We start from the raw sequence: 16,359 nt of genomic DNA on the forward strand, positions 1-16,359 counted from the left end.
AAAAAAAAAAAAAAAAAAAAAAAAAAAAAAAAAGGTGAGAGAGAACAACATAACTAAAAATTGGTATTCAACTTACATTCCAGAAGGGCTACATCAGTTCCACAAAGATCATGCTTGTATACAGTAATCAAAGATTATTTCATAATTCTGTGAAACACTTTTACCCTCTAAAGAAAGTTGGCATATTTCTTCACACACTGCTAAGAATGACCTTTTAATTCAAATTTCACAAAATACTCCACAACTGTTAGCCCTCTGTGTGCGTGAATGTGCAAAGCATAAAGAAGGGTTGGATTCACAACTCAGTAGCGGCCTTTCAACTCAGCATGTTGAGCATTACACTTCATCACTTACCTTCTGTATAATATTCAAGTTTCCAAAAAAGTAGTTTCATAATCCACTTTCTATTAGTTGATTTTCAGTCTATGGCCTCCTYAACAGCACATTGTGCCCTGTCATGTTAGCTCCCTCCATTTATAAATGGTGTAGACTAAAGGAAATGAACACTGAYTTTGGTTTACAGCTGAATTAGCGTGTGCTAAAACTACAAATTAGGTGTACTTTGATTATAGAATAACACAATTTTAATACTAATATGAATTATTAAATTCATAATAATAATTTGATGACCAAATTAGTGTCCAGAGCTGTGACTTCTTTCTTTACTCCTTGCTCCATATCAGAGAAGGGCTGCAGCATCTGATGAACACCTACCAACACAAGCCCTTTAAGCAAATGCTGCTAGTTGGCAGGAAACTAATTTCTCAGCCCWTGCCCAACTGCAGCTCCCTGAAGGTTTGCACTTCATTAGGTTACATACCATAATAGGCACTTACCCGTACATTGAGCCTATTTTTTGTATTTGTGTAGACATATTTGCTTATGGCAAACCATTTTCGCCAGCCCTTAAGAGTCTCGGTACTCAAGCTGTCTGCACTGCACCCCAAGGAGCCCTTCTGGAATCACATTAATTTCCTCCCCTAGGAGAGAAATGTGTGCAAGCTAAGAAGAACACAACTAGCTGAGTCTCTTCTTACCCAGCTGGAAACCAATAATCCTTCCTTCTCAGCATGCTAAGGAAAAGCCCTAGGCTAGAGCAATAGTGATTACTGGAGTTTCAGAGGAATTGACAAAGCTAAAATCATGCACAGTCTGCCCAAAACCTACTAGCCTCTCTCTAAAACCGGCAGTCTACAACCTGAACTTTGGAAGAAAAAAGRTAAATGAAGATTATTGAACACTGGCTATTTACCTTTGTGGAGCTTGTAACTTGTCCAATGGATCCTKCTTGAAGAGAGGACTGATTTTCCCTTCTGAAAATCAACTGTCTTTTGGGTTTGTTCAGTTATTACTCCTTTCTCTCCACCTTTACCCCCAAAAAGACAAATCACAAGCTACCCCAAGGGGCACAAATCTTCTGTTTGCTCTTTGAAATGCACCCCCTTCCTTTAATGATAAAGACTCGAGAGTCACAAGCATGGCCCAGTTAAGCAATACAGCAAACTTCTGTACTTGGCAAAGATTTTTGAGAATCTGCAGCTCTTTTAATTTTTACCTTCTTCACAGGTTATGGGAACTTGTAAAAGGCCCCTCAGCATAAAACTGCAAGAAGCTTTCTAAAAGAAAAATGAATTCTAAAGAACTTGAAGCAGTCTATATGTATCTCTTAAAATAGGTTTCTAACTGAAAGCTAACCATTTGTTTCATTTAGGATATTCTGAGAAACAGGCAGGCATGAAGCCCAAATTTCTCAGAAGCTACTTTCTTGAATGTTTCTGAAACCAATTTAATCAGAAAGAATCTTGATACCTGTGAGCGTAGCATCCAAAACTACAGAACATCTAGGAAATATTTCCTCATAAGAGTGTCATATAATCCAGACCTRCAGAAGCTGCCAAAACATCTACTCCATGGTTTAGACAGCAATCTTCTAGCCAGTACAGAGCTGGCTATCACCTACATAGCCAATGCCAGTTTCTCCTGGACCACACACAGAGGTGCCACAGCAACATGTCTCTAAGCCAGAAAGCACCTTTAAGTACTAACTTTCGCATTGTCACTTTGTTATACTCCCTCTTTTAAAGAAGTTTTCACTATCACACTCTGGGGGAGAACTCATATTTGAAATCAGCAGATGAACAGGTGCCAAGACAAGGTACCTGTACATTAACTGATATTCAATCAACCAGACACAGACAGGGAAAAAAAAGAAGGAAAAAAAATTACTACAGTATATAGCACTAACTGAAGTATGCTAAAAACTGATGGTTATATAGACCTGCATCTCTTCTGGGCAGAACATTGCCTTTTTTTTGTAGACTTTCTACAGATTTGTGCAACAGCATATAAATACTTTGGACATCATTAATACAGAATGAACTTATTTTCACATTACAGTGGATGGAGACTTGGAGAAGAGGGGAAAATAAAGGAAGTCATATGTCACTGGAGTGGATCCAGCCCAGTTTCATGATAATGAAGACAGGTGGGAACTCCTATGGCTTATGTGTAGCTACCCCRCACATCAGCATGTTGCCTACCATCTGTCATCATATACTGCAATGAGCAGAGAACAATGTGAGCTTTGAGACATGTCCCAAAAAGAAGAGCAAAAAATGACAAACAGGAGGATGGAAATTAGAACAGATTCAATTAGCTGAACTTCCCATCCTTGCTAAAAATGTTTAACTGAAAATCCAATTAAGGTTGCTGCAGACTGTGCTCCCACTGTATTCCTGGAGAAAATGAATTGCCATTCTGTCATTTCCTGTTCTTGTTACACACTCAGTCAATTAAACCTTTAGCGTTTCCATGCTACAGCTATAAAACACCTGCAGAGATATCTTACAATGTTTGATTAGCTTGAGCACCTTGCACAYTTCAGTTCAACCTGCCATTTAAATGCATCATCTGATAGCATGAGAACACAGAAGGACACGACAGATAATCCTCAGGCAGAACAGGAGAGAATGATGTAAATTAACACAGTCAGTCCCTTCTAAGGTCTTAAGAACTGGATTCAATAAGGCTGCACAAGAGGGAATGTAGACCAGAATTAGCTCAATGGATTTGAGTGCAATGAAGTACAGCAATGAGGTTTCCTCTTCTACCTTGCAGCCCTTTTATAATTCCACCCTGTTTTGAGCAGTCTCCCACCATATCTCATTGCTTACTGCACTGTCTGCCATTCAGTACTGTTAAGTAACAATTCACGCAGGTTTTGTAGTGCTACACATGTAAGACATTCTATACAAGTTTTCAGAATAAGCTGGTGTACAACAATATACTTCAAAGCATATTTAAGAACATTCTCTGTTTACATAATGCATAGAAAGTAGTTTCACACTGTAACTCTGAAGTATCCATACTGTTGCCCACCACTGTGGATATCATACACATACAGTTTGAGGCACAAATACCAACTTAACCCTGATTGGAACAAATCATGTACAACACAGAGGGAGAATGAAAGGAACACCTTTGACTTGGAAAAGGGGAAGCCACCTGCCAGAGCAAACAAAAAGCTCAGCGACAGAGCCAAATGCATAATCCAGGACCAGTACCTGCCAGAGCACAGGCTGTCCCTCCTGAGCTACCCCACCCCGTGACTGTTAACTTTGCCAACTGCAGAGCGAGTTGTGAGAACATAAACAGCCTTTATATTCAGCACGCTAGGTTACAAYGACCTTTCTAGTCGTCCAAGCTTGCTGTGGCTCATCAACCTCTTTCCCTGCAGGTCTGGAATAAGGGATGCTATGACAGGTCAGTCAAAACAGACTGCTGGAAAGGTCAGAGCAAGACAAATTACAATTGTAAGTACAGAGATCATAAAAATCTTTCTACTCTCATTGTAATGACAAAAAAGCTTTTAGTGAGAAAAAATAATGGCWCATTAATTCACTCTCATGATAAAAACTGTAATGAAGATAGGAAATTGCCTAGTCTTAACTCCTTGTTTCTTAGTGCCTGGAACWGTCTCATAGCCCACCTTCCCCTCCTTGATTTAGGGAAAGTGGCATGATAAATGAAGCATTTTCCCCTTTATGCAAATGGTGATAATCATATTATTTTTAATCCCATTTCTGAAAAATGAARATTAAAAATAAGACAGCTGTCTGCATTATCTTCCTGCTGAAAATTATACAGCAGAAGCAAAATTCAGAACCTCAAGGCCTTATCAGCATGCAATTTCCATTCCATTCAATGATTCACAGCCCAGTCAAAGAACAGAAAATAATTTGATTCGRCATTTGCTGTTTTCCAATACCCTGTTTATTAAGCAGGATAACAGTCATAGCTAAAGTTGGGCATTTTTTAGTCAGAGTAACTGATGACTGAAAAGATCTTCTTCATCTTGCCTGCTTAAAATGAACAGAGTAGCACAGTGTAATATTATTAGCATCACTTACTCAAGCAGAAGAGTTGGCCCATGATGAGAAAATAARTGGTAGAGATGAATTCTCAGAATTCTGGAAGTACCCACAGCTGTTACTCTTAAGTAARCCAAACAGAAGCAAATATTGTCCTCGAACAAAAGGGAATGATTTAATTTACATAAAACAAATTCTAGTGTTGTATATATGAACACATGTACRTATAAAAGTAGAAAAATAAATCCTGTGCTAATTATAGAATGTTGATACAAGATTCCACCAACAACTTCAGGGTCCATAATGGAAGGATTTAAAACCACAGCRAGGAATAGGAAATAAATGCATCAAYTTTCAAGTAACAGCTCTTCAAGAAGAAGGAAGATTTTAAGTCCCTACTCACACTCTAGAGAAATGATTACTGCRGAAATATGACCACCCCACTTACAAAGAGAATTACAGTCAAGCTCAGAGAGAAGTTTGGAGTCCACAGTATATAAATACAGGGGAAGTTCTCCCACCTCCACAATGCAGGAATTCAAACCAGATGATTATAACAGACCCCTCCAGCACTAAAATTTGTACTTCTATGCAAGTACCAGTTTGTCAAYAGTACTTAGAGACATAGTAGAGCAATAGGATAAAAGACAAAATCTAAAGCCTTCCAGTTAGAACCTTCCTTTCCAAGAAAAAATAAAACAACAAATTATCTTTATGACACTGTACCACAACAAGACGATCATGCACCATTAGACAACTTTGGTGCTACAGTGCTACGTAAGAATGAACAAGCACTTAATGTTGCAGTTTACAGGTTCTGAAAAAAAAAAAAAAAAAAAACCAGTTGGGAGACTGTTGCCATACCATGTAGAAATAAATGCTGACTTGCATCAACAGTGCCAGAATTTTACTCCAGTTACTCACAAGCATAGAGACACTTGTGTGCATGTTTCCCATGACAYAAGATTTGCCTCTCACATATCAGGTGAGCTTCCACCTTTACTAATAAATAAAGAAATTGTAATTTCTGGCTGAAAGAATTTTCATTTTTCTGTCTCACCACTGGCATCTTATTTTTTTTTTTTTAAATCTCATTCTTTTTCCTTCCTAAGAGGTCAAARTCCTTTGCTTTTATCCAGTTACGATGGAAAGGCTTCTTCTCCTCTGACTTGAGGTTAACACTCCTTTTCTTTCCATATCCAATTTTCTCACCTCAGCTGCTGACATCAGCTCTCTCAGAGTTCCATCCAAGTCAGTATTTAATTTTTTCCTTCCTCTTTTGTTCATGTATACCCTCTTCCTTTCAATCCTTTAGCTTTACAAACCAAGACACAAAGTCTCCATCGAATGCTTAAATAAGCCTGCCTTTGCAGGGAAATGAGTTGCTTATCAGAGGATGCTTAATSACATAAGGAAAAGAAAGTGACGAATAATATCTAAATGTAATTTCACACAGTTTCTTAGTTGGAACTTTAATAATATTTTTTCAACCTGSAATCTTGAATGAGATTGCAATTTAAAACTGCTTGGTATTAAAGAAATGACATAATGGTATTTCTAATCTTTTCTGTTTACATACTTTCCAAGATAAACGAATTTGCCACTACAGAAGCAGCACAGCTCTACTCCTGGGAAAGGCAAACGTGAACAATTTAATCTTCCAGCCAGCCCAATGCAGCCTAGACCACAAAATTCATACAATCGTAATTAAGTAGCTCAGCACAGTCACTCAGCTAGAAAGCGCTTCTAAGGTCATTYGCCTCCTTGCTACACTCACTAATAACATCTTGATTTCAACAGAAACACAAAGTTCCTAGATAGGAGCCTGACACTGTTGTCAAGATAAAACAGAACAAAAAAAACACCCCATAAGCACAAGGTGTACTTTTACTTGAGAGCAGAGGACACAATATTAAAGTAAGGTGGACAAGGCCAAAATAATAATCAGATGTTTCCAGTCTCCAAAGCCCTAGTATAATCTCTCTCTCTGATACATTATCACTGTTCTCCCTAGAACATCCACCCCCATAGATTTTTGCCATTTGTGCACAAGGTATCATAGTCACAAACTCTGCTCTTTAGGAACCTGATGACACATGTAAACCTCACAAGGTCTTAATTACAAAGCAGTCTGTATCCTTGCAGTGATTTTGTTGATTATAATTTGAATTAGAGTATGAAGATGAGGTGACAAGCTGGACTTGCTCAGCCTACAATTTTGAAAGCTTATCAAACTATCCCATTAAACCTCTCTTCTCTATATTTGGTAAGTCTTGAAAGGAAGCTAAGGATTTGTCCATTTTTGTTTCAAAATTAAATACACTGATAACAACAAAGTGTCTTATGAGAATTAAGCTTCCATCAATTTTACAATACTGGGAGAAGGCAGGGCTGAGGGAATGGAAAAAGAGACACAGAGGTACTATAGCAGGGGCATCCTGCAAATTACCTTATTTTCACTACTGCAGCTCAGTAACTCAGTGAGTTACAGAAGTCAGATGAAGAAACAGGAGAATGAGGTATATTTCTRGTCATTACTAGTTACATTTTGAAGGTCAAGGCAATCTGCAATGCCATTCAACTTTCACAGCAGTTCAGTGCTAAATCTTGACAGACCTAAGGGATGGTTGCTAAAAATATCCCTATGATTGCAATGAATTACGTAATTTTATACTCACTGCACTTAAGCATATTCAGCTTCTTAAGCAAACAAACATTCAAGGAAATGAAAGGCAGTGAACTTCCTGCMGCTTTGTTACTTTTCATGGAATGTAAATAAAGGAAATGTGAGAAAAGACTTTTATTATTCCCACTCACCCCTTCATTTTCCAAACAAAGAAAAGTCATGACTTACACACCATCACACAAAGACCACAGCAGAGTAAAGCATCATTTAGCAGAAAAGCAGCCCTCCCAGTTTCAGTGCTACCCCTCTTCCCACTCCAAGCCTCATGATGTTCTCATTTTCTTCTCCTCTGCAAGCACTGAAAGTGATCAAATGTTTACAACAAACACACTGCTATCTCATGATCATCCTTAGGTCAATATTTCAGTTCTATTTGTGGTTAGAAGTCAGCCAAACAGTTAACACTATGGCTTCTCTCATCTTCAGCCCCCTAAACCTGCTCCCCACTCCCACTCCCACTCTAACTCCCATAAAGAAAACCAACTTTAGCCTAGCCAAAACCAGTCCACTGTGGGCTTTTGCCACAAATGTCCAATGAATTTCTAGAAGAGCCTATAAAAGGAACAAAGACCCAAGGCAGCAATGAATATTATGGTTCATAATACAAAGAACACCAGGAAAGGCAGAAAGTTAGCTTCAGAAAGAGCAAGCACTGCCCTTTAAAAAACCACACCACTAAAASCAAAGAAACCGCACTCAAACACACAGGTAAGAGTAACAGAAACCATGCAGAAATCATGCACCTTTTTCCATAACAATGGCAAACCTTGCTCAATACATTCAAGAGTCATAACCTCAGCTGACAAGTTTTCAAGGACTCCTAGACCCAGAGGCCTTCCAACACTTTTGGAATCTTGTCTAGACAGCAAGAATTCAGACATGCTTAGTGGAAACTGACCCCTTCCTCTCCAACACTGCTGTCTTTTGGGGTCCCAGAACAGATCCAGAGAAAAATACCTTCAACTAGTCTATAAAAATAGGGCCCTTTACATATCCCAGAGTAAATATGTAGATTGATCCAAATACTGCATCAGACAGTGCCCCATTGCCTTTCTAAACACTAATCTCCTTCCTTCATCTTCTTCAACATTAGAGCTGGGAGTGCAATGTTTTAAATCAAGACCAGTGCATATACCAAGTGGACTACATAAGYGCCCCCCAAAAATCTGGATTCAGGCTGTAAACTGCCAACATAGAAAATGCAGGTCAGTAATCCACACTGCCACTAGAATCTCTTTTTGGCCAGCTGCCTGCCAAACTCATAATCCTYTTGCTGAATGCCAGATAGTGACCATGTAATGGTTGTGCAGCATGAGTCACATATCCAGCAGCCACATTCAGGAAGAAAGCACAGGGGCACCTACTTCCAGGTGGTTGTGGCAGCAAGAGCAGGAAACAAAGTGTTTTAAAATAAGAAGAGTAGTAAAACAGAGATATGCTAAAACCATCCCCCAGAAAAAACTCTCAGAATCACTCCTTCCCCCTCCTTACTTCTGGTCAGGGGACTTGCTATGTATMAGATTTCTTATCCACTCTCTTCTAGTAGCAAAAAAATAACAGAAAATATGAACAATATTAAGAGATGGGAGAAGACAAAAACAATGAAATCACAAATGTTTCTTCACAATAGAGAGGGCAAAATACATCCCAAGACTCAAGATTCTGTAAGTGGATGAATTACCTGCAAAGCTAAGTGGATTGGAAGTCTCTGTAGCACTGGCTGTTTGGTGATGACCACACTTACTGCTTTTATTATTTGTTGAGCACATGTAAGGTAAAATGAGTGAGCATGTTGTTTTATTTAAGAGATTATAAACTGCATCCTTCCCAAGAAGTATGTCAGATGCAAATCTAGAGACACAAAAAAAACCCAAAAACCGAAAGAGCAGAACTACCACTTTCATCCCCAAATGTCTACGACTATAGAAAAAAAAATGCAAGGGGCATAGGTATTTCAGAATTCAGCTAAGTTTAAGACACACTTCTGTTCCTGACTGCTCTTCACTGCACTGGCTCCCCCAAAGTTCACAAACTGCCCTCAAAAGCTAGCACCAAGATGGTTAGTACTGGGACACAAACAGGAGGAGACAACTGGGTATGAGTTGGTTATTACACAGGACCCTGCTCTTYACTGACTCTGATCTCCAGCTGTAATCTCAAGAAATACTGATCATGTTTTAAGGCAAATGTAAGATACAAGAGGGATTTTAGTGGGTTAAAAATCCTGACTGGATGCCAGGCTCTCACCAAAGCCACTCTATCATTCCMCTCCAAAACTGGACAGGGGAGAGAAAATACAACYAAGGGTTCATGGGCTGAAATATGGACAGAGAGAGATCACTCACCAGATACTGCCACAGGCAAAACAGATTCAAATTAGAGATACTAATTAAATTTACTATTAACAAAACCAGAGCAGGATGATGAGTAAAATAAGACCTTAAAAACACCTTCCCCCACTCCCTTGTGACACAGGGAGACAGGGAATTGGGATTATGGTCCGCTCATCACACAGTGTTCCTGCTTTGCTTCAGGAAAGGAGTCACAGCCTGCTTCAGCATGGATACTCCACAAGGATGCAAGTCCAAACAGGAAACCTGCTCCAGTATGGGCTCCTCTGTCCATGGGTCCAGAGGTCCCTGCCAYRAGCCTGCTCCAGCACAGGCCTCCCACAGGTTCATGGCCTCCCACAAGCTCACAGCCTCTCAGGCATCCCCCTGCTCCAGTGTGGGTCTCCTCCATGGGCTGCAGGTGGATCTCTGCATCCTCATGGACCTYCATGGGCTGCAGGGAAACCCAGTTCCTGGCACCTGGAGCACCTCCTCCTTCTCTTTCTTCACTGACTTTGGTGYCCGCAGAGTTATTCCTCTCACATATTCTCACTCTGCTTCTCTCTGGAAGCAATTACATCTGCCCAGTGACTTCTTTTTTTCTTGTTCTTAAATCTGTTATCACAGAAGTGTTGCCACCACTTCTGACTGACCCAGYCTTGGCCAGGGGCACAYCTGTCCTGGAGCCAGCTGGCATTGGCTCTGCTAGACATGRAGGAAGTTTCTGGTGTCTCCTCAYAGAAGCCAWCCYTGTAGACCCCAGCTACCAAAACCTGGCCAGGCAAACCCAATAYRGCAATTCAAGTTAACCTTTCTGGCATAGTACCTCATGCAATGCCCATTCCTTTCAAAAAGAAGCTCCTTCAGAAGTCCCAACCTCCTCTTTGCAGCAGTAAATCTGTGCTGATAGCAACTCACTAAGTTTTATATGGTCCATAAGGCATGAACTAATTAAAAAAAGCATTCGAAGAAACTCTGACAATCCCACKTTTTTTTCAAAGCTGTTTGTGACTGGCAAGTGCTGTCTAGCCTCTTATTTTATTCTCTGATATGGAGATAATCCTCRTGAGCATTAAACTGCTCCGATCAAACATTCTTTTTCAAAGCTCATTTTCTTGTGTCTGTTCAGTTACCTTTTATMGCTCATATTTCAGCCTCTAAAATCACAACAAGCCAAGAAGAGAGCCTTGTTCAGTGTATACTGTCGGCCTGAGGGGAGAATTGGCCATCCTGAAAATACTGAAATGAATGTAGCCCAGCTGAGTAGCAAAAAACTATTTGCTGGCTTACAACATTAAGGTCTCTTAAACTATTTTCCACGTGATCAATTCACCAATTAAAACACCAGCACTTCAATTCCTCTTATCTTATTCATTATTTAYATGTCAGCCACCCAGACTCCTTAAGCACTTAGTACATATCCAATCTTCACTACTCCMATTCAGAGACAAAAATCATCATACTAGGCAGGTAACAAGACACCAATTAAAATGGGTGATGTGACTTTCCCTTCTCAAGGATTCATGGAATGTCTAYAGCAAAGCCCTGAATTGACTTAAGGCCATTTTTATCTTGATTCACTTTAATATTTGTTACCATCTCATACCCTTGCCCAATACACTGATCATAAATTAAAAGTACTGAAAAATCACACATCTACTCCTRTCTCAAGGCAGAGCTGACAAGACTCAGTGGGAAACTCTGTATTTACTGAAGATTTGTATTTCTTTAGGAAGTGAGTGAGACATTTAATTAATGCCCCTCACTAGAATCAATATGCTAGGTCATTAATGGGGATTTGGATTCGTAAGTCCAATTAACATTAAAGAAAGCTGAACAGGAAAATAGTCTCATCTAGCACCCTGAAGACATACACAACAGATCTCTATCAAATTAATTAAAGAATTACATTCCAGCCTGAATGTCCAGTCACTGGGAATCCCTCGGGGCAAAAGTACCCCAGGTGCTCCCAAACACAGCTCCCATACAAATACTCCAGCTGAAGCCCCCAATTAATTGCACAGACATCAGGGAACTATAATGTGGTCTGCCTCATGTTCAGTAACACAAGTCCAACATGACAGGAAACTATGGGAAACTATGGATAGGTCAGGAGCAAGCCAGAATACGGAAGTAATCTACCTCAATACTRTGGAGGAGATAAGTGTGTAGCTGATATAATACATGTAAAAAACTCTTTGAACTCATAAGTCTGAGGAAAAGCAGAGATACCTCATCCTCCTTGATGATTTTATAAAAGAAAACATCCTGAAGAACCTCATCTAGAACGGGGGTTTCAGAAGCAGAAAATTACTATTTTTATTTTATAAGTAAAAAAGAAATATACAGTTTACACATTCTCATTCTTGTGAGCAGCCTTCATTCTTTAGTTCTAGAAAGAAAAGAACTTAAGTGAAAAGTGTAGATTCAGATTCCAAGTGGATGAGCAGCCAGAGGCTGATCTGTGTTACAGCAGCTGATAGAGACTGCACCTGATAAAAGATGAAAGCAGGMAAGAGGCATGGCCGGAATGCCTCCATCCTGTATCTTGGCTGTATTTCTGGCTGCAACYGTTGCTCTATTTTCAAGGCTATTCTTTTCCTGTGTTAGGAATCAAGCCAGCACAGTGCTGCTCTTTAACCAATACCAAGGAAAGAACTTTTATCTCGTTTGCACATAATGCAGGCAAAYTCCAGCCCAAGATGTGGCCCAGTGTGCTGATTTGGAGCCCAGCAGTAGCTTCTTATCAGAGAGTGAAGAGTAAGTTTAGCARTATCTCCCACACTGCCTAAGGTTGTGTGCCAGAATCTTACCAAGGACYTCACAAGAAAAGCTTTTGTTCAGATCCTCTAGTGTACCTTTCATTTTGCAAAACATCCAGTAAAAATGAGTGCATTTTTACTGACAAGTCTAATGTTAAGMGTTTACTTCATCATAGCTACACCTGTGAAAGCATTAGCTTCATTCAAAAACACTGGGATTTACAGTGGAGAAACCACCCCAACAAGATAGCCTAAAGGATAAATGATAGCATCCATAAAATTGTGGCAACCCCATAAACAATAAAGAACTTATGAAAAGAAAATTAAAAAAAAAAATTCATCATTAAGAACACTGGAGGAAGAAGGGAAAAAGGCCTCTCTGTAAAGAGGTAGTAGGCAAGGAGAAAGGAAGAAATGTGGTAACAGCTAGCTAACTAATTCATAGAGGATGACAACAGCACTTAAAAGCAGAGACCAAACACCATATTAAAGATAGARGCTGATAAATGGGAAGGTGAACAGCCAGGTTTTATACAGCCACAGTGTCAAGTAAACATAATTCTAAAGGAGCCAYTGGGAAACAGTCATCCAGCTTTTTCAGCCTGTGTGGGAAATGCATGTGTCTGACACTGGTCATATCAGATCTGTGCTACATCCATGCCCCCTTGAYTTGAGGCCTCTTGTAGACTACAGCTGATAGGATTTTAGAGGGGTAAAAGAAGTRCTCCTATTCTTTCCCTATTTGGTGACTGCTCTGGCAAAACTAGCTTTTCAATCCCTAACTTTCCTTGCAAAGCATATCTGAAAGGAGCAGCAGGGAATAATGAGGCGATAAAAATACTCCCAGGAGAGTAATATTGTGGCAAAAAAAATGTGTCCTCTCTGTCAGCAGCTCACAGTGTACATCTAAGAGCACYACAGGACAGGTCAAACATACAGCAACACACTCCTCTATCATCTCTGATTAAAGTACTTTTGAAGAGTACCTTTCTGAAGGAGTACCTGTGGATCTCATAGATTTCAATCAACTTCTTCCATGGATTTGTTGAGGTGCTTTTTGCATGCATGCAATCTTTTATCATTCATTACACTCTCTAATAAGGCAAGCCTAAGCATTTCATTTTAGCTATTAAACTATATGAAAGAATGTGATTCTGTTCTAAACAGTGCACTTGCTAGTTTCTTCCCAAYGGGTCTGTCAGAAAGGACGGTGAATAATTTTGCTTGTTTACTTACCCCATAACAATGAGGATTTACAAAATRAGATTTTAAATAACTAGACCAATGAGGGGCACTTCTTCTGTTTTATATGTGTACAAGTGGAGGTGGGAAGAAAGAAGGCTCACTCAAGATAATCTAGCAGGCTAAAGGAAGAAGTAGGCATACAAAYGATATTATTTTAGTTCCTAGTCAGTATCCTAGCTATGTGATGATATAACTTTCCAGTTTCTAGAAYATTTATTTTCAGTAACAAAATGCGATTTAGATTTAAAGGAAACAAGCACACTGAGAAGAACTGAGAAGCATCATTGCTTTTACTGAAAGATAGAATTTAGAAGAGAAACTCTTTAGATCATGAGAGAGCCCTCCTTTCTAACCGGTGTCACACTATACACACTCATGCCCATTTAAACACATTTTGTTCAAGGCCAAAGGGCTTATCAGAAAATTATCCACTACTATCAGCCTAGSTATGTATACCTAAAAAAACTAAAGAAATCACATAGAAGAGGCAGCTGCATCTGTCTACCTCATTTTTAATTCAAAATTTTTGCTTCAATTTTACAAATACTCATAAGYTCTACAGAACTCAAGATTCAATGTTCTTACCTAAGCTGATATGGAGGTATCTTGATAGCAGCATCGGGAGAATCCAAGGTTTCTGTATAATTAAAAGAAACAATAGGGCTTTTAAAAGAAACTTCTGAGTTCAACCACAGTAAYACATCTGGCTACTGTCTCTGAGCCAATGATCCTAAAGTTTACACCTACTCCAGCTGACAGAACAACAACCACTGCTGCTCTAAGTTGCCAAAGCTTAAATAAATCTRCCAGGGCAATGCATGCCCAATGAGAAGGCATCAAGTGCCATCTTTTCCCTTTCACGTATCAGGACTTCAGCAGCACACACACTAAAACTGGAACAGTATAGAGGATATTTGCATGACTGCTCTGCAAGACGAACAGTTAATGAAACAACCCATGCAACATCAAGATGAAAGGCCAGTAACAAGACAGCAACAGGTCTGATCATCCACAATTGTAKCTATGTATGGATGAAAAATAAAATTTTAAAGCAATTGAAAGTATCCCAGATATGATGATGATTTAAGTTAAGGGTCTTGATGATCAGTGTTCCAGGCTGTTAGTGTCAAAACACATTTCAAACCACAATCTCTGGGTGGATGCTGAAATGTACCTAAGCTCATACTCCCTTAAAAAATTAACTCGTTATACTAATCGTTATATCACAAGGATAAAAGAGCTCATGGAATCCGGTAAAACAAAACTTCTAGCTTTTAAAATAGAATCACGAATATAACCTAGCGTAAAAATTGTACTGCATGGTTGTTTGGGGTTTTTTTTAGGATGATTTAGGGGAGGGAGGGGGCTTTTTAAGGAAATGACAGCACCTCCAAAACGTAGACGGAAACTGACAGCTACTGATACCCGTACATCTRCCTCGCAAGAGCCACGAAGCAGATCCAGGCGGTGGGGAAGCGAGGGACGCGGATGCTCTCCGGGACCGGCAGCAGGTGCCACGGCCCCTTCCAGCAGCACGGAGCTCCCGGGCATTTTGAACGGCCCAGGTGCTCCGGTGCCTTCCCAGCCGCTGGAGGCTCAGCGCGGAACAAGTTTGTTGAGGTGTCCCTGCCCCCGGCGTTACAAAACCACTCCACCGGCGGCTCCTGCCCCGCTTCGCTCCCCCCGGGCAGCYCGGCGCCGCTGCCCGCGCCCCTTACCGATGGCCCAGGTGCAGCTCTCCTTGATGGCCCTGTGCTTGCTCCCCGACGCCTCCTTCTGCAGCTTTCGCAGGATTTCTTCCATTTTGCCTCCCCTGGGATTCTCGCCTAGCCGCGGGGGRAGAGGAGCAGGCGGCGAGGAAGAGGAGGAGAGAAGAAGAGGGAGGAGGAGGGCGGCACRGGCGGCAGAGCGGTGCCGGGGCTGCCCCCGCCGCGGCAGTGCCTACGCGGGAGCGGAGCGCGGCACCCCGCTGCCGCCCCGCCGCCGCTGATGAATCACGCCGAGCTCCATGGCGGGGACACGTCAGTTGTTGCCGCTGCGGAGTCCCTCCTCCTCCTCCACCTCCTCCTCTCCCACCCCGGGCAGGCCCCGCTGGCGCAGCGGGGCTGGGGCCGGGCCTGGCCCTGCCCGCSGGAGGACTGGGACTCCCTTCCCGGCGCTGGGGTTGGAGGAGCCGCGGAGCGGAGCGGCGCCGGCGGAGCTGGAGGCTGCGGCRGCAGCAGCCCCGCGGGAGGCGGGCAGGCGGGTCGCCATGGCGACCGGCGGGCTGGGGGCGCCGGCAGCCCCGGCCTGCTCGCCCCGGGCAGCGAGAGGCGGTGCTGGGTGTCCGCCCGCACCTCGGGCCCGCCGCTCCGGCCGGGGGTGCTGCTGCTGCTGCTGCTGAGCGCAGCCCGGGCCTGCCGGGCAGGATCCCGCTCCAGCGCTCAGCTCCCGGCGGCGCTGCCGCAGCGCTGTCCCGGTGTCCCGCAGCGCCCTGCGGAGCCGCGGGCGCTCCCGCACCGGGCCGGACGCAGGGAGCCGGGCCAGCACACCGCCGTGTGTACCCGCGCTGGCTATACCCTGAAATTAGKCGGGTCAGATAAGTGGCTGTGAAATCTGTGGTCGTTCTCCCTAGCTGGCCAGTGCAGAAAGTCACGAGTTAAGCTACTTGTCGGGACCTTCACAGGAATGCACACMTTAATGTCCGCGACAAGCCAGCCTCCAGGACAGCAGCCACTCCGCTCAGACCTTCCTCTTCACACCCGGATTCTTTCCTACCCACCAAACCTCCTACCTTCTTCAGTTTGCTGTTTCCCTGCCTTATCTCTGTATTCTACTTGCTCTTTTTGTGATTGCATCGGTTAATTGAGTGTTACAATGTCGTTGTCTTCTTGCAGAATCTCTCTAAAAAAGAGACAAGAAGACAAACAGAGAAGGGAAAAGAAAAAGACAGCAAACAAGAAATACATTCCAGGTAGCAGCTGGCA

General features: G+C 42.0%; 1 protein-coding gene across 3 annotated transcripts in view; it reads right to left on the minus strand.

Annotated features, from left to right (window-relative positions):
• Positions 1 to 15,534, minus strand: part of ARFGEF3 (ARFGEF family member 3) — an 88,401-nt gene extending 72,867 nt beyond the window's left edge. For all 3 annotated transcript variants that reach the window (XM_057370919.1, XM_057370917.1, XM_057370916.1), the window contains exons 1-2: positions 15,112 to 15,534; positions 13,979 to 14,030 (exon numbers count right to left, since the gene is read on the minus strand). In XM_057370919.1, the coding sequence (XP_057226902.1) occupies positions 13,979 to 14,030; positions 15,112 to 15,196 (137 nt within the window). In that variant the 5' untranslated portion in view covers positions 15,197 to 15,534. The remainder of the gene's footprint in view (positions 1 to 13,978; positions 14,031 to 15,111) is intronic.
• Positions 15,535 to 16,359: the final 825 nt, after the last annotated feature.

Source organism: Malurus melanocephalus, unplaced genomic scaffold, assembly GCF_030028575.1.
Source record: "Malurus melanocephalus ecotype Western Australia unplaced genomic scaffold, MMel_1.1 scaffold_136, whole genome shotgun sequence".
In the NCBI taxonomy this organism is placed as follows: Eukaryota; Metazoa; Chordata; class Aves; order Passeriformes; family Maluridae; genus Malurus; species Malurus melanocephalus.